This window comes from Strix aluco, chromosome 7, assembly GCF_031877795.1.
Source record: "Strix aluco isolate bStrAlu1 chromosome 7, bStrAlu1.hap1, whole genome shotgun sequence".
Taxonomy (NCBI): Eukaryota; Metazoa; Chordata; class Aves; order Strigiformes; family Strigidae; genus Strix; species Strix aluco.
This window is the reverse complement of record NC_133937.1, coordinates 1,526,583-1,549,203: the sequence shown is the minus strand read 5'-3', so window position 1 is coordinate 1,549,203 and position 22,621 is coordinate 1,526,583. Positions and strand designations below refer to the sequence as shown.

The following is a 22,621-nucleotide window of genomic DNA, read 5'->3' as shown; positions in this document are numbered from 1 at the left end:
AGTTGCTTAAATCATGCTGTACTCTGTGGCTTGAACAAAATTTCACCCCTTCCATCAAAGCATAGTTCTTCCCCTCTTGAAAAATATTTTGTAAAGCACCCCAGTCTTCACACTAATTATGCCATACGGCCTCATGAGTAGTACTGGGAGTAAGAAAAAAATCTAACCGCCATGGGTCAAACACGAAAAGATGCAGGGAGTGAAGAAAACTAGTACAGAGTACATAATCTTACAGACAAATTGAATTTGGAGACATGTAGGTCAATAAAATATTGGATAAACACTTCTCTCATCATCAAAAGAGTTACATATGAAACTAAAGCAAATACTATAGATTGCTTCTCCCAGCACTATAAAGTGCAGCAATCTTGCTAGCAGCAGCAACCGCTCTGTTAAATACATTCATTTGACTATAAAATCCTTTCAGAATAGGGTAATGTGTTGTCTTGCTCTAGATTTTTAGAAAGATTCCTATAAATAGATAGAAAGGAAGCTTGAACTCAGAAGAACGGCACAAATCATTATCAAACAGTCACTTTTAATTAGAATTAATTTGGTTAATGATATGCCATATGAATTATTCTGTATGAATATGATTGTTTTAAGGCATGTCCTCTGACAGCTGATAAGTGCTAATGTCTCTAAGAAAAATATTAGAGGAATGTGTTTATTCAAATGTCACTTTTTAACTGAAGCTTTAGTCCTTGCATCTTCAAGACCATGTTTATATTGTTAATAGCTCAGCAGGAAACGTGGAGCTGTATTAAATACCATTTCTCCTGAAATGATAGCTGAGGCTGATTACTGCATCTCAAATCTACAAGCAGTTTCCCACAGCTGTCTTTTTAAGCCTACTCACTTCCCCCAAAGATATACAATGCACAGATGAGATCTTCTGAGTCCAGGTTGATGATATGCTGCAAGACCAAGGGTAGTCAGAAGCCGTGGTGGTAGGACAGTCGGAGCACGTCTTGGTTGCTGGTTATTTGGGTTTCCCTTTGACTCCGTGCCTGCGGCGGTGGGACAGCTGGAACAGCAGTCTGGATAATCGCTTTAATTACAGTTCTGGTGGTGCTCAGAACAAGGTTTCAGGACACTCCTGATGGGGATTGGTGTTATAATAACCTTTTATGTTCTCTTCCCTTTTCTGCAATTCTCTTTTTTCCCCAGAATTTTCAACTTACGTAAGAGCCCATTTCCATGATTAAAGGCTTTTTCATGCTTTTTGTAATGAATATGTTAATTAAAAACAGATGTAATACTCGTAACTGCTAATTTATGAATTTTGTGGTTTGAGATTTACTTTGCATTTCATTATACTAGAATTAGTTATTTCGCTTTGCCACTGGTATTTTCATATAACTCCTGGTTTTCCCCTCAGAATTAGATCCAGGCTTCCTTTAGCCACATACACAATATTTTCAATCTGCTCTATAAAAACAAAACCAAAATCAACACAATCTTTAGGGAAATTACTAGCAGGAATTGCCTTTTCACTGTAATGGTGTGTTATTAGCCTTTTCTTTTTAAACATTTTCTTTTACAGTATTAATTTCTCCAGTTTTGTTTATTGAAGTGCATTTAAATGAGGAAATATCAGAGGTCTTAATTCTAGTAAACAAAGTGAGAGGGTCTTTTTCTGAATTACTCCTCAGTTTATAAAGAGGTTTTTTTTGTGCTGAAAATGTTTGCAGAAAAGGAAGCTTGCCAAAATAAATGCCAGTGAATCAAAGTCTCTGGAAGTGGCTTGATAGAAATGGCTCTAATATGAAGCCAGCAGAGAGGTTTGATGATGATAGTAGGAGTCAGTGGAGTCTGAAATGCAGTTACATCCTGAAGGAAATTTGATTTTTACAATACGGTTGCTCAGATTTTCATTCAGACCTTTTCTGTGGTTTGTGCCCCTTTCTGACAGGGTTCCTAATGTAACTTCATCCTTTATTACTGTCTGAATGTCTTAATACACAGAACAGCAAAATAAACCAAAGCCATTTTATGCTACAGGTTTTTACCCTAATGACACACAGGGGAACAGGAATTACTCTTTAGTTAACCATAATCCTTGAAAAGCAGTCTATCTTAGTGCTTGCATACTGCTCTAAAGCAATTGATAAAATAAGTGTTTAAAATTCCTGGATATGGAGACGTGTTATGTAGGGAATACCGGGGTTACTTTTTTGCCCAAACGGATTTATTCATGTTAAATCTCTGGCTATTTTCTGTTCATGCTTGTAACCTCTAGAGTTCTTTTGGTACTTCCTTTTTCCTTGGGATGACAAGTAAATCTTCAGAGTGTAAAAGTGAGATTCAACCCTAGGCACCTTGAGACAGCCTTCTGCTGTGAAAGACAAAGTGTCTTCCCTTCTCTTAATTTTTCTTTTGCGTGTACACAAGAGAACAACTGTGTAAAAATTAACTGCTTTGCCAGTCATCTTTTATTATTTAAAATATGATTTATGAATCACAGAGTAATTCATAGGGAGAAAACATACTTGGTAGAAGTACAAATCTACTTTGAAGCCTCTTTGCAGCGACAACAGCTCGCCCTCAAACACGCGCATCTGCTGTAACGTCTGGCCTCTGCCAGGAAGCTGCTTGCCCTGCTAAGAATAATATTACAGTAATTCCAAGCACACAGGTAATTTCTTTCAAAGAATGCTTCTCTAGATAACATGTTGGCTTGCTAAACTTTTTACTGTAAAAACCAGTACTATTGTTTTCCTTTGGTGCAGGGTTTAGAAAAACTACTACCCTTTGCGATTTTTTTCAAATGTAATATTAGATTATTTCAATTATTATGTTATTTTCTAACAGTTCTAAGATTGTTAGTCCTGCACATGCCTTCCAGAGTAAAGTACTCCTACAGGGGCTGGAAGTGGGGGGGGTATGCCTGGAGTGTTTGCAGTGCTGGACCATTCCCACCCCATGGAGGATCAGCTGCGTGGTCTGCACTCCCTCCTAGCACATGCACATAAACCTACCATATTGAGCACTAACTGCTATTGGCATAGCAGGAAAATTCTATAAAACCAATGTTTCTAATCTTTTTTTCAAAATATAAGTTTGGGAACACCTCTTATTCAACATTTTTTCCCATGAGACAGCCTATCAAAATTGATCCATGTTTCCACACCTTTGGTTTTCTGACACCATTGGAGGACAAAGTGAACAATTCTCCTTCAATTTTTTTTTTTTTTCCTAAATACCTGTATTTCTCAGAGGTTTCTGTGGAGCTGGGATTTACTCAGAGTGGGCTGGACAGTGATCAGCAATATGCTTAGCAGAGTCCTTTTCCTTTTTGTTGTAGTACCTTTGTAAGTATGCCTAGGAAATGATGCATTTAAAGCATAAATTAATTAATCTTTGGCTCCACGCAGCCCTCATAAGAGGTGATTATTTTACATTTCTCAAGTCTGCACATTTCCACAAGGAATATCACAGTATGAGGCGCAACTACGCGGCCACACAATCACAGTGTTACAGCAGGGTGCTTATCCCCTCACCCGGAGAGACCTGTAAAAGCAATGCCATGTGGCCATAACACTGATATTGTCACCAAAATTGCTAGTGGCTTGTCTGGGATGAGCATTAAAATGTTCATTAACCGTAACTCCTGAAGCTATTGCGTAATCATCATACGATTACAGGTTTTATCATCAGCGTGAGCTAAATTCAAACTAGCTGCTTAGAGTTAAATGCAATTGTTAATTTTAAATGTTTTCAGTCTCCCTATCAGGGTCACCCTTAATCATGAGCCTGAGGATGCTAACAGGCCATGTAAAATGAATGGGACTGGGATGCTGGGTTTTTTTTCTTATTCCTAGCAGATGGCGGGTTCAACTGTTTCCAATCAGTTGCTGGGACATAAAAGAGACCACTTCTGCTGGTAGGAATGTACAGATTGTTGAATATTTTCAGTTCTGAAGCCACATCTGCCAATGTACTGTTTTTAGAGGCAATTTTACTTTGTGATTTACAGACACTTAAACCAGTAAGTTTGTTGTAGCTGTTGCAGTCTTCCTCCTTTTTTTTTCTGTATTTCTTCACAACAGCGCTCTTTTACAGTATTACCTGTCTCTAGCACTTTTGAACTCTTGCTCATCAGTGTTTTTGCCACAGACTGCCTCAGAAATTTGTAGCTTTGCATGTCCTGGCATCTGCTCCTCAAATTTAACCTCTTTTACAGACCTCTTTCCACCAAATTCTCAGCTGTGAGGTATTTGGACAGCCTTTGGGGACAGCTGCTCTGTGAGGTGCTCACATGCAACCCAAGTCTTGTGTTAATGGGTTACACCAGTTACATCATAAAAAACCATATATACTAGGAGAAACTGTAACTGGTTACAGAGACACCACTAAAGGGATGCCTATTACTCCTAGTTTTTGGATCATCTATTTTCATCTCTTGTCTTCCAGACGTGCAGCTTGACTCAGCTGTAGAGAGTCCTGTGTATTTCTGTACTTGAGCTAATGCTTTTTTTCCCTCTCAGTCCTCCTAAAGGAAAAAAAAAAAAACTAAACAGAAAGTACCCTTCTGTTTCCTCTCTGTTTTAAGGCAACTGATGTGTTAAAAGCAATTTTTGTTGGCAGCAAAGCAGCAGTACCCTTCATCCCATTGCTGCTGCAGCGCTGAGCTGAATTAGACGTCGTTTATCTGAGAGCAAACCCAGCACTGACAGCATCCATCTCTTTGCTGCCTCTGCAGTGCCAGGAATTTCAACGTTTCTAATGACTTGCTGCAAGTTGTGCTGGCAGTCCTTGGATAGGAGATGGAGTCACCAAGAATGCTTGACTTATTGGTCTTCTTGCTCCAAGAGAGATAGTTGCCAATAAAATTTTATAAAAAATAACTGTTAGTGACTTTGAAGTAAGTACCCTCATGTTGGGGCCTAGAGCAGCATATTTCAGCTTGGTGTTTGGCTGGTGTAATGTGCTTTTGTGGTGGGGTTAGGGAGCACTCCAACAGTTGTGTCTCTTCCTCCATGGGAGAGGAGATGGGTAAGGGCTGGAAGCAGAGCACGGTGATGCCAGCGAAACTCCATTTGTGTGGGCGTGCTTATGCTCAGTCACAGGAGGGTTGAATTTGGCCTGGTAATTCCTAAAATCATACATATTTAACAGTACTCAATCACAGCAGAATTTAGGAGACATCTGTATTTCTTGCACATAACGGAAGATATACTGCTGTAATATTAAGATTAAGTATAGCTCTATCTCTTCTTTGACAGTCATAATGCAACTCTTGAGATGTCGTATATCTCTTCCTAATGAAGTGTCAAAAATATTTACCTTCAGGACAAATTACAAGAATAGCAAACATCCTTGCTCTGTATTACAGAAGTTGGTACATTAATGTCATCAGCTCACAAGCTCTCTCTGGTGGTCCTGCAAAGCTGAACGTTGCACTGAGTGTTGTTAGGTTTGATCGAAGTATAAATAGGGGGGGGAATGGAAACAACAAAGGTAAAATATTTTAAATTGAAATCTGATGGTTCTTCCAAGTTCCTCAGGCTGTTTTGCACCTGTTTTTTGTGTGTAGATTGTTTCTGGGATAGAAATAGCCTGAACTGTAATGATGCTGAGGCCATTGATTTCTCTGGAGTGCCACTGAGTTGCCAGAACTTCTGAAAATTAACTCATAGCCTGTCTACGAGCTTTGGGCATCTGACCTGCCAGATTTTAGAGGGTGCACACTTAAAATTTCAAAATGCCTCTTTCATTGGAGTTTCATACATTAAACTCAGCCACAAGACTTACCATACCGTTGCGTCTAAGGAACTACACTAGTGTCGTGATGTTTGTTCGGAAAGGCTGTCTTTATTTAATGTCTGTCCCTGCAACATGGATACCCTAATTTGGATCCAAATTTTGTTTGTCCTTAGTTGCATTCATATACAAGTGTGAAATACTAAAGGTGAAATTGATTTCTGTTGTTGATGAAACAAACTAATATTAAAGGTCATATCTTTCTATGGAGATAGAATTTGCTAATATTAAAAAAATGATAGGCTTATGACCCAGCTGAACCAACCTAATAAATCCATTTTAGCAAAGAAATTGGCTTTTTATTGAAAGGGCATAATGGTCGTTTCACAGGACTCCTCCAGAGAGCCTTTAGAAGCTAGCTGGGCACTCGCTGTAAATCCTGTCTCACTACGGTGAAGACCCCAGAGGAGCCAGATCAGATATTGTGCTCCTACCTCTGCTGTGTGCCTCATGTGCCAAAACACATGCCGTGTGAGGTTACAGGAATTCCTTTTTTTTTTTTTCTTTTTTTTCCCCCCAGCTCCATTACCAACATGCAAAGTTGAGGGTGGACAAGCCAGTGGGTTTTGCCAGACTGGTCTTTTCTGTATTGTTCGTGGCTTTAAACTGAGTTGTGTTGTACCACCTGTTCTTGCCTGGTCTTAGATGCATGCACAGAGTGATTTGTTTGGTATGAGGCAAGGAAGTGATTATTTCAAGAAGTTAGCTGCTCTGCATCACCATATGAAATAATTTCCAAAGAGGTTTCTTTCTTGTCTCTTGTGGACCGCATAGGTGGTCTTCTAGCTGGATTGTACCAAATATTATCTCTTACGTATTCAGGTATCCCCTGCTACCACAGGCAGAGGCTTCCTGATCTCATCTTTGAGTATGTGGAGGATCTAAATCTCTCTTACAACATGTTGACAAAATTGATCTAAAAAGCACCAAGAGAAGCCACTTTGAATGCTTATGTAACCTACAGTTTGCATGTCTTCAAGGATGCTTTATTTCTGTTATCATTCTGGTTTTAAATGTTTCTTTAGTAAGAGTAATTGTAATAGTAATAGTGTAGTAATACTAATCATGTGGAATTTTTTAGTTGTAATTTTAAGATTTCCTTTGCATTTGGATAAGAAATGGGTATTTGAAGTGAAATATTCAATTTTTATATGTGTACGGGGAGCCCGTGCCCAAGCGGGGGCTGAGGGATCTCTGGGAGGAGACGCTGGGGCTGCCCTGGGCTGGACACAGCCCCTTTCAACAGTCCCATGGCCAGGCACAGCTGAGGTGGTGTTTTAATTTCTTGTTTGTTTCACACTATCCAAATATATAATTTTTATGGTAGTAAATTAAATTAATTTTCGTCAAGTTGCATCTGTTTTGTCCATGACAGTGATTGATAAGCGAGCTCCCTGTCCTTATCTCAATCCATGAACTTTTTCATCTTGATTTCTCCCCCATCCTGCTGAGGAGGGAGAGGCATTTAGCTCTCAAATAGTAGTACTTGCATATCAACCTGATTTTTAGGTACAGTCGCTTCCTCACTTCCTTGTGCCATATAGCATGCTTTCACATTTATTTGTTCCTTCAGCAATTTCCTTGTCAAAAGGAAAGCCAAAAATGAGCCTAGTCCTGGAAATCCACCTGTCAAGCTCCTGTCTGCTGGCTCCATGAAGTTTTGGGGTTGTATTTACCCATGCCAGTTGGATAGCAGAAGTGCTCTGGAAAAGTTCACCAATATCTTTACGTTTTTACTGACAGAATGGGGTAAATTTCAGAAAGCGTTTAATCTTCCCCATCTTTCCTAAAAATGATAATAAAGGGGTTTGACATCACCCAGGAGGTATTAATCTTGATTTTAAAAGCCTGAAAAAAAGCTGTAGAACTAGAGAACAAAAGCACTTTAACACATTTTTATATTCATTTTTTTTCGTAGCCAAGCCAAATAAAGCTTTGTCAATTTAGAGGAAAACAAAACATTTACAAAGGATGCAAGGACCGTTTTAAACAGTTCTGTCTCTGTGATGAGTGGCAGCCAGTGTGATTGTGGGAGCTCATCTTTTGGGCGGCTCTGAGGCACAAAGGTGTGCTGCATGAAATATGTTTGCTACCTCTAGGTAAACCAGCCCAGATATTATCACTTAAGAGCTGTTTAGTTATATCTATTCCATCTGGTCTGGTAGCAGTCAGAGTAGCATGGAAAGCACATGCAGCTTTGAGTACCTGGGTCATTTGTCTGGTATGGGTATCTCTTGATGGTGCACAATGCAATCACTGTGCTGCATAGATTTGCTTGTTACATCTCCTCAGTGGTATTCCCTGAAAATGATCAGAAAATAAAGACGAAATAGGCGTTAGTAAAAGTTTCCACCTTATAGATCTTGTTCATTGATGGCGAGAAAGCAGTTAATGATGATTAATGGCCATCTGTTAGAGGCTTAATGACCTTGCACGGATGACGCTTTTTTAGACGGCAGTGGTATACCATGGTAAACAACTCTTCATGCTGCCAGGAGCCCTGACTAGATTGTGATTATTGGTTTTGTTTTTAAGTCACGGTGAAGTATGGATTTTACACAAAGATCTGCACCTTTTTGAAGTTAAGGGTGTTTTTTCTCCAGCGTTGACTAAATTCACAGGCTTAAGAAGTCGTGCCAATATTTTGATAAAAGCCTGCTAATAAATGCTGACATCCCAGATGTTGAGGCAATGCCCAAGCCTAATGAGTAGGCAAAGGTACAGGCAGTAATTAGCTGCCATCTCCCTGACCCCTTCCTAGATGGAGCACATGAAAGCATTACGAGGATCCTCAGAAACACTCCCATCTGAATATGGGTGCTGCCTTTTAAACTGGAGCATGATTTGTGCAAAGGAGTAGGTCTAGAGAGGCCAGAACGGGGCTGTGCAGGGTTGTCAGGCACAAGGTAGGTAAAATAACACAGCTGCTGGGGCTGCCTGACTGATGCCAGGGCTGCCTCTGAATTCTGCAGCAGTTCAGCAAGACGAAAATGCCCCGGGCAGCTTTGTGTCCTATGCTGGGTCTGTACATCAGGTCTGTTGTGCAGTATTACAGGGATGCCACTCAATTTTTATTTTTTTTTAATAAAAAAAGGTTTAAATTACTCCAAAAATATATGTGCTCAATCAGTGAGGGTGAAGAAAATCTCGAAGAGGAGGGAGGACATCCTTGTCGTGCATGTTTGTGAATGCATTGCTGTGGTTTTTTTCTTTGATATTTAATTGTCAGTGATAATCACTTGGCAGTGGAGGAATCTCAGAATTAAACTGCTCTTACCTGTTCAGTTTGTGGCAGACTTGAAAAGTCCATTTATATGTATCTTCTCTTTTTCTTTTTTCTCTTTTTTGGAGCAGTTTAGTGCCAACACAGGAGAAAGAAGCTGCTGGAAAAGCAAAACTGTATGCAGCAAAGTTAAATGAACCATTTAAAGTAATAGGCGTATCTGCTCCCTGGTATCTGATGTTTTAAATGTCAGAGTGGAAGAAATTTGCTGGACCAATATGCAACTTTATTTAAAGACCAGGGTTAATGATTCTTTGCATGCATATTTACTTTATTTGCCTCTGCTTGTTTTCTTTTTCCTGTTAGGCTGATGATAAAGACTCTGGGAATTACAGTGCCATGCAATACAGACTCATCATTCCTCCAATCAAGGACGGTAAAGAAGGTTTTGTGATTGAAGCTTACACAGGGCTAATAAAAACTGCTATGCTGTTCAAAAATATGAGAAGATCCTATTTCAAGTTTCAGGTCATTGCAACTGATGATTATGGAAAAGGACTGAGCAGCAAAGCAGAAGTACTTGTAAGTATGAGCCAGGCATTATCTTTATGGAATAATTCCTGAGGAAATTCAAACACTACATAAAGTTTAATTCCAGGCAGACCTATAGGAAGGCCATAAACTGTGTGTGCTTAATCTTTCTAATTCATTGAAGTAAAGTGCTTTTTTTTTTTTTTAAACCAAAAGCTTTTATGACCACCTGAAACGTGTTCATGTTTCATGCAGAGCTACTGATCTTAGTTACCACACTAAACATGGTGTTCAGTGTTTTATTTATTCAACGAGCCATTGTTAATGGTTCAATTTAGATTCTAATTGATTGCATTAAACATGAGCCTAAGTTATGTTCTGGGTGTTCTGGACCGAGATGGCAGCAAAAAAAGTGCTGGGTTTGTGCATGACGAGTATAAAGCAGATCACATCTGTGTGGTGGGACACAACCATTTACAGATCATCTCCACCTATGGCAGCAAGGTGCAGCCAGCTCTATCAAAGCTGTGAAGCAGGGTTAGCATGGCGTTAAACCCCAGTTAATAAGCCAAGCTGAAAGCTTGCTGACTTGGGCTGTACTTTGTGTTGACACAAGTAGGTAGGATCTGGGTCACTTAGATCTGGTGTATCTTCTAGTGCAGGCAAATATCTGAGCTAGAAGTCAGTTGACTTACCAGGAAGAGCCAAAGTTGCCATGTCTTAGTTGCTCATGTCTGGAAGGGAGACAGAGACACGAGGAATAATTTTGGGCTGAGACTGTACTTGAAGTTTTCAGGGAAGCAACGTTTCAAAACTGGCACCAGCTTTAGGCCTTGAGCTCATGGTTTTGTGCTGAGTAAAGGACATTGACTTAGTCCAGTCACAGAAACCATCAAAGCTAAATTTCTTTAAAGCCTATATAACTTGATGGATTGGATTAATATTAGCATAATGTTGTAGGGATGAAGTGCATTATCTAGTTCATGGGAACACTGTCAAATGATACAGATGATAACCATAATACTTGGTATATTGAGTTATGCAGGAATTCAGCAAATAAACATAATGTATGATGTCCTCATGCTTGACCTCCCAAAATGATAGGGCATTCTCATGCAATTTATGCAGTAATAGTATATTAAAATATAGCCAGAAGGTATCGACATTAAAATTAGAAAGTGAAGTACGTCTCATTAATTTATAGAGGTATCGTTAGGTTGTCCAAGTGAGTGATGAGCCAATACACTCAGTGGTTTTCAGCAAGGCATGAAAGCTTGGAGTAGCTGTAGATACAATTCCGTGCTGACACCATCCCACCATGAAAGTTTGGGTTTGCACTGAGCAAACGCATCCATATGTGCAGATGCTTTCTGACTGGACTAAGCTGCTCTTGGGCTTCATGATTTGAACAGAATTTGTCCTGCTGTCAGTGTGGTGTCAGGTGCTCAGACTGGGAGGCGTTGTTCCTTTAAATACAAGCTCAGGGAGTGCACATAGATAAAGGAAATGAATTTAATTACTCATGTGCAAAAGAATAAGATGTGGGGAAGAAGACAGGAATGCACAGGGAGGAGATCTAGGGAGAAGAGTTGGGGCAACACCAGAGGGACAGTACTAGGAAGAACCCAAGCAGAGCAAGGTATCCTCCAGAAATGGGGCCAGGATGCTTCTTCAGAGCCCTGACACAGCTCTGTGAGCCTCTTAAGCTGCCAAATCCACTGGTAAAATGTCTTCATGCTGCAGGGGGTGGTCCATGTGAAGAATACCAGGCTGTTTCTGCTGGCTGGGACTGGCAGGATGGCTCAAGTTAGACATCTGTGGATCTACAGTTTGGTTCCATATGATGGAATTTCTCTTTTTAGCTTCTGTGAGACAAAAGAAGAAAATAAGAAAATACATTTTTAAAATTAGTTTCCTGCAAGTAAGCACTTAAAGATACCGACTAAGCATGGATAGTGAGTCCTCACTATGATATCATCTTTAATCAAATGTTTGTTGGGGTTTGGGGGTGTCCCGAGGCCCCTTCTTCATTCAACTCTCAGCATAAACTACTGCCAGGAATCCCTTGGTGCCATACAATGAACAAGACTGTAGGCTCTGCCTAGCTTGATTTAAGAACTGGAAAGTGCCTAGTGAATGAAGCATGGGATCGAAGGACTTATGGGCTAATAGTTACCAACAATTATATGCTTTCCATGCCTCTGCTGCAAACTTCCAGTTTGTTGTGCTGCTTATTTAATTTAACCTGGAACTTTACTAGTTCTCAGCAGTGTATTCTTCAAGTACTTATGGCCATGAGACATCTGAGCATGCAGACTTCCAGTCCTATAATTGAGGCTGGTGCCTGCTATTTAACATCCCAGGACCTGGATGTATTTTTGCTCAGTAGATGGGAGGTAGCAAAAGTTTTCTAAGGAATGGTGGGCCGGATGATCCCTGGTAACTGTGCCCCAAAAAGCTTCCAGGGCACGGTGATGGTGGTGCTTCAGGAAGAGCCTTTGCCTTCCCACACCTTCCACCTCTTCTCCCAGCATGTTTCTGTCTCTCCTCCAGTGGAAGGGAACAGTTTCTCCCCATAGTTTTTGTTAAATATAGTTAAATGTAGTTAAATTTGACTTAGTTCCTCAACTTACTGCTATTTTTAGTATTTGAAAAATGAAAGCCTTTTCAAATGGGAATTGCAAGCAAGTTAATGTTACTATGGAAACCTTAACTTTTTCTTGATTTTTGTTCAACACCCTTGTTTTACTATCGGTTGTCATGAATGTGTGTTTATTCGTATTTTTGTATATGAACAAGTAGTCATAATTGTGATTCCCTGAATATCAAAAGAACTATTGCCTTTTTTTTTAAATGTTGCATTTATGCAGTACTCGGTACAGAGGTGCACAGTGGTTGCTTGAATTGGCTAACGTCGTTAATTCGATTAAACTGCTCATTGCTTTAGAGTTTCTTTCAATGATCTTAGTCTAAAATTTATTTTGAGTTCATTATAATTCTGTTTTCTATACATGTAAATCTGTACATACTGATCAGTGCCTCTGATGACATCTCAAGAAATATTTAAAGTTGAATTAAGCTTCAAAGCTGGTGAATCAGTGTTTGATGTGAAAGTATATTATGGCTTGTCTGCTGCAGAGCTTGCAGGGCTCAGGCTTCTCTTTTGAAAATCAGGAGTTGTGTTTTTGTTTCAGAATTGAATCGGATAACTGATTTTTAAATTTATAAGGTTTAACTTTGTCTTACTTTTCCAAATTTTCCTTCAGAATCCTCTGGAGGGAACATAGGTTTGGAGTATAATATTTGCTGTCATGCCTATACGGACATGAGGCAAGTTTTAAGAAATAATTTATTTTCTCCACCAACATGGGAAGTAACTGTTCCTTTCACAACCTAAGGAGAGGCTGGCTGTGCTAGTGAAGAGAGCGCTACTACAAAATGGAAAAGTATTTAAAAGGGAGGAATAAGCATGCAATCATTTCACTGGAAGGCAGCCTTTTCTTGGGATAAAAATATCTTGAAGAGTCTAGATCAGGAGATGTGAAGCAGAGTTTATTAACTCTGCTGAGTTTGATGCATGTGTGTTAGTCCCCTGTGCACACTGACTGTCCAACCTGCTGTTGAGAACCAGAAGAGTTACATTGCCTTTGTAGTAGAAAATGCTAATGCCAGAGATTTGTTCTGTCAGTCTGGTGGAATCCTGGAACTTTTTTTATTATTTATTTTTTTTAAACAAAGCACACAAGTATTGAGTGTATTAGAGGCATTTCTAGTGTATTTAGAAGCATTTTTTTTTTCTGGACCTTTTATAGAAAATTGTAAAATGTTCATGGTTATGTACAGTCTTATGCTATATAGAGGGAGAAGTTAAAAAAATTGGAGATTAAACTAAAAACTTTCACTGATAGCTTCAAAGTAAATGAACAACTTCCTTCATGATTTTCTGACAAAGTATCATTGATTTAGTTCAATTAATCTTGTATTTGCATTTACGTTGGTGCAAATTATGTATCTCCAAGGTTGGATTTTCCTTTCAAGTCATCAAAAATACCAGAATGCTCGTAAGTAATTCTGAATATGGCACATGGGAAATCCGTGACTCTGTAAGTAAAGTCTAAACTATGAAGAACAGGTTTTGTAGTCTCCACCTTAAAAATCTGTAATTCTGATGCAGTCCTGTAATTACAGTTTTAGTTAAATCTTTGCCTGCTGTTTATTCGTTTTGGCTGCCAAACAAAGCAAGATTTCCCAGCTCTCTTATTTGGAATTAAAATGAGAAATGCGTACATCAGGGCATGGCTGTGAAGGCAGGAAAGTAATTATTCCATTCTTCTTTGTATGAGGAGGATGTTATGCATGGGAGTGCCAATTGAATTTCACTCTTTTGTTTCCAGGTCTCTGTGGTCAATCAGTTGGATATGCAAGTCATCGTCTCTAATGTTCCTCCCACCCTTGTGGAACAAAACAAAGATCAACTCATAGGGTAATAAATTTATTTACTCTACAAATATCAGACAATTCACTGGTTTTATGTTTAGATTCAGCAAGGAGTGCTCCCTTGACATCATGATCTCCTTTTTTGCCAAAGACTTGAAAATGAGCAAGTGGGTATTTTGATAGGGAGCACAATTGGCTGAGTGACAGCACTGCCCCCCCCACCCCACATTTCCCTCTCTCTGGAGAAGGCAGAGGTACAGCACTTCTTTGCTTGCACATTTGCCCACTTTCCAGACTGAAACTTGGCTCAGAGCTGCCCCTAATACAGACCATAGTGGAGCCTCCAAATAGCAAGCACAGAAACCACATCTGTCAAAATCCAGGTTGTAAAATAAAGCACATCTCCAAAAGGTTGAGGCAGTGTGTCTCACTGAGTTGTATTGCTTCACTGTGATTTTATTTGGGTGATGTAGCTGTAAGGGAAAGCAGAATTTAGAAAATTTATACTGGTGCGATTAATGCCACTAACATCATTACAGAAAATTTTGATTGCAAAAAAAATGGTAAAGGGAGTGTCATTATTCAGGCCTAGCAGGTATAAAATATTGTGATGGGAGGGGGGATGGGTCATTGGAAACATTAATGCTTTTCAATAAAAATGAATTATTTTATCATACTGGAAGCCAGCTAAAATCCTTTTGGTCAAATATGTTTTAACAGCACTCATACACCACAACATCACCAGCTTTCAGGAGTCAGGTTTTCACTCCTAGCTTCTTTTTGTAAGACAAGAACAATTTTCTATTGTTTGTGGCATATAATCAGGAATTCAACAATATGGGAAAGAAAATACTATAGGAAACAGTTTAAAAAAGAACCTTTGTACTCTTCTGTCACTTTAATCAGTGATGAATGGCATTTCTCAGATTTCCACAGGTCTCTTCCATCCTGACTGTTGTCATACCTTTACTTTTCCATGGAAATTGAAATACCTTAGGGTTGATGATGTAATCACTCACTGAAAAGGAAGCCTGTTGTCTCTAAAGGGCTCATGTCTCCCCTGGGCTAGGAAAAAATATTGACGGGTTTGCTTCTGAAGATTTAGGACATGTTTGCCTTTTCTCTCTCTGTTTTGAGCCAGGTGTAAGTTTAGCTCTCATAGATTCTAATGTCAGAAATGCTAATTAAGTTGTTCAGGCAATAGTCTATATTCACAGGGACTCTGTTTCCTAGAGTTAAGAATAATAACAGAGTCTGCTTGCTTAACACTGAAGATCTAGCTTTCCAAAAGTGTCAGGTGTTGGTGTTGGCTGGAGAGACAAAGAACAATGTATCTTTTAGTGGCAGTAATAGGAAAAGTTTGCTTCTGCTTTGCTAAGCCCTCAAGTTCACCCTAGGGTGCTTCACTGCACAAATTTTTCTTCACACGGTAATTTGTAGCCTTCCTGGGCTCCTGTTCTCTTGAGTGGAGAAGATGAACACATGTTCTGTACCATGTGTTTCTACGTCACGTAGGCTAGATCTCGTGCTTAAATTTGACTTAGGCTGTGTTTCCGATCCTCCCAGTTTTGGACTGTCCTGGAGCCAAAGGCACCACCAGCAAAATACAGACAGCTCTTACAGAAGGTGGTTTGAAAACAGGGTGGAACAAGCCTGGCTTCAATGAAGAGTCTCAACTGCATGACGCACGTGTCGTGGTACTGAGAGCGTGAACGCCGCAATAGGTGGCAGGGCAAGAACAGCAAGAGCAGATAGCGTCTCACCCTTTCACCATCCCTGCAAAAATCTCCTTTTGCAAATGCTGGAGCAGCTTGCTTCCAGCTCCCAGCAGGTCTCAGCAGTGTTCAGTGCCTCAACAATAAATTGTGCTGTAACCATACTCTCCTTCGAGACCCAGAGGAATAGCTGGCGTATCCTGCCACAGTCTTGGAACACAGCCCAGAGCCACATTCCTCAGTCTCTGTGCTCCAAAAAACTCTTTTCTGCCAGGTTGGAATCCTTTAAAACTTGTTTCATGCTGTTCTGGTCCTTGTGCATGGAAGTCTCTGACAGCTGTGTAAATATTTCACAGTGAATGAAGCTTTTCAATGAGTATAAAAATGAAAAAAAAACCATGGCCAGGTTTTGAATTCTAAGAATTAGCTTGGGAAGCTTTTACCTTCATGAACACTGCAAGACCAGCAAGTGAGTACATAACATAAGAATGTTACTTCTAAGGATAAATTTCTAAGGACAATCTTTGTCAGAAGAGATTGAATTAGCTTGTTTTAAAATTGTCACATTCTTTACTGAAAATATTTGAGGAGAGCAAAAGTCTTGGAAATAATTTTGCATATATGTACTTGTCTGTTTCACATAAAAATGTATTCGTTTCATTGCCATCTTCAAATTTTTTGGATTTTCCTTCTAAAGTTTAAAAGAATGCTATCTCCCTGTTTTTATAAAGGCTTCAATAATTCATGCAGGACACAAAACCGAAATAATAGGAATTTGTGTTTTTTCATGCATTATACAGAAGATATAACCACAGGCAAAGGGAAACCAAATAATTTGGAGACCTTCTCAGTCTAAAGTACTTTCCCAAATAGGTTTCTGAGACGTTTCAAATAATACACTAATCTACAAAATTAGAACACTTTGTATAATTCATTAACAGATAAAAAGACTATATCATTAACTAAATTAATCACTACAGAGGTTATTCAGCTCTTTCTCTTCTCATTTTGGCACCGGAGTGATAGCAAATATTGAGCTCTGAAAATATAACATTTAACCACCAATTACAAAAAACAACCACCATCAGTGATGGGGAATGTTGGCGAAGTGGATAGTTGGGTAATTTTTGTAATTATGCTGGTTTTTCACAATAAAAAAAAAAATAGCAATTTAAACAACTTTGGAGAACCAAGTTATAACAGATTCTCCCCAGCTGCCTGTAGTTTTCACTAGAGAGTGGATACAAGGTATTAAGAAATACATAATTCAGTTCTTGCACACTGGAAAGGCTTACTCAGCATAGCCTGAGATGTATGTTGGTTAATGGTCCAAATAAAGGAAGCATACCGTAGAAGAAAAGATTTAAAACATCGCTATCTATTGCACTTAGGAGTTTGGGCTTTTTGAGGGATACAATGGGTATGTCTTCAGCTGACATTTCTGATAGTGTCATGATCCTTTGCAGTCACTCAGTAAGCACCTCGGTTTTCCTCCAACTGCTTTAATTTCATCAACAGGCTTTTCGTGTCCTCTGGACCGCACATCAATGTCAGATTTGCCATTTCTCTCACCCACTTTAATTACGTCTGTTCAGATAGGTCCGTTTATGTCTGCTACAGAGGATGACAGAGAAAATGGAGTGAGGCTTAGTGGAAAATTCAGTGCGTGTTCCTCTCCTTCAGAAAACTTGTTGAAAGCAGATGACACGGTGTTCTTTAAATACGGCAATTTTGTGAGCGCTTACTTGTTGGGAAAGAACAGCATTGCAACTAGAATAAAATAGCCAGCTTCATGCTTAGAGCATTTAGTTTTTTGGTTTTCACGTGATTGCAACTTAAACCTCTAGCTACAATTAGGTACGCCACATTACCAAGAGAGACCTGTGTCATCCGATACGTAATAGAAATGTCTTGTGCCTTAAATTCGTCTGTACATACTTCTACAGTTGGCAAATCATTTTCTCTGAAATGGAATAACAGAGTGGCTCAAAATGAGTGCTTTGATGAAATACTACATAGACATTCCTCTTGAAAAGGCTGGTTTTGCCCTACAGCCTACACACCATAGAAAATGCGGATAATCCTGCTTAGGGAACTTTTCCCCTGAAGCAGAGCTAGCCAAAACCATTTGGGCATCATTTTCAACGTTAATGTTTTTTGCATTGTGTGTGCTTTCTGAGCCAATCAGGTGGGTAAAGAAAACACATTTATGTGCGCTTGGAGTGCTCTGGAATTGTTAAAGAATGGAATGAGGATAGTCTCTTCGCTTTCAAAAATCATATGAGGTGTCCCATGTTCTTCTTTCCTTCCTGCAGTGAAAAGTGAGCTTGGAAAGAATGGAGTTTCTCTTCTGTCCATATGAAGGAAACCTCCTAGTGGTAGCGTAGGAATCTTTCATTGGAAAAGAAGGTCTGATGAAATCACCTCATACTGCTAATAAATGTGTATAGATGCAACAAGAGATAATTGCTTTATTGTTTAATAATAAATCATGTAATAAGTAATAGTTGCGTAGCATGGGCTCAAAAGACCCTGCCTTCTCTGTGCGTAGCTTTAGCATTTTTCACTCTCCTGGGCTGAGGAATTTAGGTGTGTGCAGCCTCTTGCCCAGACCTGTCTCTGGAAATGGAATCCAAGTGCAGATATGAAACCTGTACAGGCTGGAGAGGTGGGCCCATGTAAACCTATTGAAGCTCAACAAGGCCAAGTGCAAGGTCCCACACATCGGTTGGGGCAATCCCAAGCACAAATCCAGGCTGGGCGAGGAGTGGATTGAGAGCAGCCCTGTGAGAAGGACTTGGGGGTATTAGTGGATGGAAATCTGACTGTGAGCCAGCAATGTGCGCTCGCAGCCCAGAAAGCCAACCGTGTCCTGGGCTGCATCCAGAGCAGTGTGGCCAGCAGGGCGAGGGAGGGGATTCTCCCCCTCTACTCCACTCTCGTGAGACCCCCCCTTCAGTGCTGTGTCCAGCTCTGGGGGCACCAACATCAGAAGGACATGGACCTGCTCGAGGGTGTCCAGAGGAGGCCATGAAGATGCTCGGGGGACTGGAGCACCCCCCCTGTGAGGACAGGCTGAGAGAGTTGGGGGTGTTCAGCTGGAGAAGAGAAGGCTCCAGGGAGACCTTAGAGTGGCCTTCCAGGACTTAAAGGGGCTACAGGAAAGGTGGGAGGGACTCTTGATCAAGGGGTGCAGGGATAGGATGAGGGGTAACAGTTTTAAACTGAAAGTTTTTCACATACACTTCGCTGGGTAAAAAACTGGCTGGATGGCCGGGCCCAAAGAGTGGTGGTGAACGGAGTTAAATCCAGTTGGTGGCCGGTCACGAGTGGTGTCCCCCAGGGCTCGGTTTTGGGGCCACTCCTGTTTAACATCTTTATTGATGATCTAGACGAGGGGATCGAGTGCACCCTCAGTAAGTTTGCAGATGACACCAAGTTGGGTGGGAGTGTTGATCTGCTCGAGGGTAGGGAGGCTCTGCAGAGAGACCTGGACAGGCTGGAGCGATGGGCTGAGGCCAACTGGAGGAGTTTCACTAAGGCCAAATGCCGGGTGCTGCACTTGGGCCACAACAACCCCCAGCAGGGCTACAGGCTTGGGGAGGAGTGGCTGGAGAGCTGCCAGTCAGAGAGGGACCTGGGGGTGTTGATTGACAGCCGGCTGAACATGAGCCAGCAGTGTGCCCAGGTGGCCAAGAAGGCCAATGACATCCTGGCTTGCATCAGAAATAGCGTGGCCAGCAGGGACAGGGAAGGGATCTTACCCCTGGACTCAGCACTGGTGAGGCCACACCTTGATGACTGTGTTCAGTTTTGGGCCCCTCACTCCAAAAAGGCCATTGAATGACTCGAGTGTGTCCAGAGAAGGGCAACAAAGCTGGTGCAGGGTCTGGAGCACAGGTCTGATGGGGAGCGGCTGAGGGAACTGGGGGGGTTTAGTGTGGAGAAGAGGAGGCTGAGGGGAGACCTCATGGCCCTCTACAACTCCCTGAAAGGAGGGTGCAGAGAGGGGGGGATGAGCCTCTTGAACCAAGGAACAAGCGCCAGGACAAGGGGGAATGGCCTCAAGCTGCGCCAGGGCAGGGTCAGACTGGCTCTTAGGAAGGATTTCTTTGCAGAAGGGGTTGTTGGGCGTTGGAATGGGCTGCCCAGGGAGGTGGTGGAGTCCCCATCCCTGGAGGGGCTGAAGAGTCAGGTTGACCCAGCGCTGAGGGATCCGGTGGAGTTGAGAACGGTCAGTGTGAGGTTAACATTGGACTGGATGAGCTTCAAGGTCTTTTGCAACCGAGCTGATTCTGTGATTCTGTGAAAGAGGGTAGATTTAGACTAGATGTAAGGAAGAAATTCTTTACTGTGAGGGTGCTGAGGCCCAGGCACAGGTTGCCCAGAGAAGCTGTGGCTGTCCCCTCCCTGGAAGGGTTGGACGGGGCTTTGGGCAACCTGGTCTAGTGGAAGGTGTCCCTGCCCATGGCAGGGGGGTTGGGACAGGATGATCTTTAAGATTCCCTCCAACCCAAACCATTCTGTGATTCTATGCTCTTGGGTAGTAACTTTATCTGTCTTCTGGGTGTTCATGTATATCATGTGTATCTTAATACAGGTTATTCCCTACTTTTCAAGACAAAATTACTGGAAATAGCATATATGATAATTCCAGGGAACTTTTCTTCATGTGTAGTTTGACCTCTTACAGGCTGCAATCCTTTGATACCTTAATGGTATCAAATGGAGCTGTTCCATAGTTAAAAGAAAGTCCACACTCAAACCTCTAATACAATGTAGAAGTGGCCGGGCAGGTTTTTTTACTAGAAAATCCAAATGTAAAATCAAGTGCTGTTTCTTGGAGTGTTTTAGAATAAGAACATCCAGCCTGCTAGCTTCGTAGTTTGCATATATGAAGTTGACTGCCATCATTTCTCAAAGGAGTGTCTGCTCTGCTTTGTGTCATAGAAACTGTGGTGCACTTAAAAGAAATGTCGTAATATATACTATAGCAATATATATTGCTATAAATTATATATCATAATGTAAATCGTAAGTACATTGTACATCATATATAATTTTGTGTATAATCATAGTATATGAGACAATATATTTTATATATAGGAGCTGCAATGCAAAGTCCTTTCTTTAGGGAAATGTTTCAGAATGTGGATGATTTCCCTTCAGTTGCGTTTTGCTGTTGACAATATAGCAAATGGTGTTTTCTAATCTCAGTTGCAGAAGCCAGTTGGTGGCATTTAAAAAGGACAGCTGACATGAGTGCTGTACATGGCACTTGTGTATATCGCTGTATTTTATTTCTTTGTTCCTGCTTTCCTTTTTGTTAAAATGTCGGTATGTTCAGTAATTGGGAGGGTGAGCCAGTGCCTCTGGAATGTAGTGTATTTATCAAGATCACAGAATCACAGAATCGTCTAGGTTGGAAAAGACCTTGAAGATCATCTAGTCTAACCATTAGCCTAACATTGACAGTTCTCAACTACACCAGATCCCTCAGCGCTATGTCAACCCGACTCTTAAACCCCTCCAGGGATGGGGACTCCACCACCTCCCTGGGCAGCCCATTCCAACGCCCAACAACCCGTTCTGTAAAGAAATACTTCCTAATATCCAGTCTAAACCTTCCCTGGCGCAACTTGAGGCCATTACATCTTGTCTTATTGTTCATTACTTGATTAAAGAGACTCATCTCCAGTTCTCTGGACCCTCCTTTCAGGGAGTTGTAGAGGGCCATGAGGTCTCCCCTCAGCCTCCTCTTCTCCACACTAAACCCCCCCAGTTCCCTCAGCCGCTCCCCATCAGACCTGTGCTCCAGACCCTGCACCAGCTCCGTTGCCCTTCTCTGGACACACTCGAGTCATTCAATGTCCTTTTTGGAGTGAGGGGCCCAAAACTGAACACAGTAATCGAGGTGTGGCCTCACCAGTGCCGAGTACAGGGGTAAGATCCCTTCCCTGTCCCTGCTGGCCACGCTATTGCTGATACAAGCCAGGATGCCATTGGCCTTCTTGGCCACCTGGGCACACTGCTGGCTCATGTTCAGCCGGCTGTCAATCAACCCCCCCAGTTCCCTCTCTGACTGGCAGCTCTCCAGCCACTCCTCCCCAAGCCTGTAGCCCTGCTGGGGGTTGTTGTGGCCCAAGTGCAGCACCCGGCATTTGGCCTTAGTGAAACTCCTCCAGTTGGCCTCAGCCCATCGCTCCAGCCTGTCCAGGTCTCTCTGCAGAGCCTCCCTACCCTCGAGCAGATCAACACTCCCACCCAACTTGGTGTCATCTGCAAACTTACTGAGGGTGCACTCGATCCCCTCATCTAGATCATCAATAAAGATGTTAAACAGGAGTGGCCCCAAAACCCAGCCCTGGGGGACATGAAGATATGGCAATGTGTAATGAAATGAGATGTTATGAGGCATCACTGGGATTCCAGCAGTCTTGGTACCTTTAGGAAAGGCAGACACAACTACTCCTTGGGTGGGCCACCTTAAAAGTGCTTGTTTGGAAATGCGGTGCCTCTGAAAGCACTCCTGACTGTACTAAAATAGTCAGCCTTAGTGCACCAGTGTTCTTTCTTCTCCTCAGTGTATGAATTGGTAGAAAATGAACATGTCTCTCCTGCTGGATGTAGCTGCAGTGTATAAATCACTCAGTCTTGTTAGTTTTCCCATAGGTGAAGTACCATTCCGTTGCTTGCTTTGCAATTTTTGTCATGTAATTACTGAATTAAGCCTAATTACAGGTGACTGGACTTTTTGCATATTGGGGTAGTGGCAGTGAACTTGCCATTAAGCACTCTTCACAGCTAGCACGTACTTTCCTCACCATTACTAAACGTTCTTTAGTCACAGGTACTGCTATAGCTGCTTGTTCTTTTTCTCCTCAGCACTCCCTGACATTGTTATATGGGTTTATTTTGCTCCTGGCCCTTTGGTTGACCTCCCCTCTGC

At 41.4% G+C, this 22,621-nt stretch overlaps 1 protein-coding gene across 1 annotated transcript in view; it reads left to right on the top strand.

Moving 5' to 3' along the window:
* Nucleotides 1–22,621, top strand: part of PCDH15 (protocadherin related 15) — a 459,942-nt gene that overhangs the window by 397,307 nt on the left and 40,014 nt on the right. The window contains exons 28-29 of the mRNA XM_074830171.1: nt 9,356–9,571; nt 13,915–14,003. Of these exons, the coding sequence (XP_074686272.1) occupies nt 9,356–9,571; nt 13,915–14,003 (305 nt within the window). The remainder of the gene's footprint in view (nt 1–9,355; nt 9,572–13,914; nt 14,004–22,621) is intronic.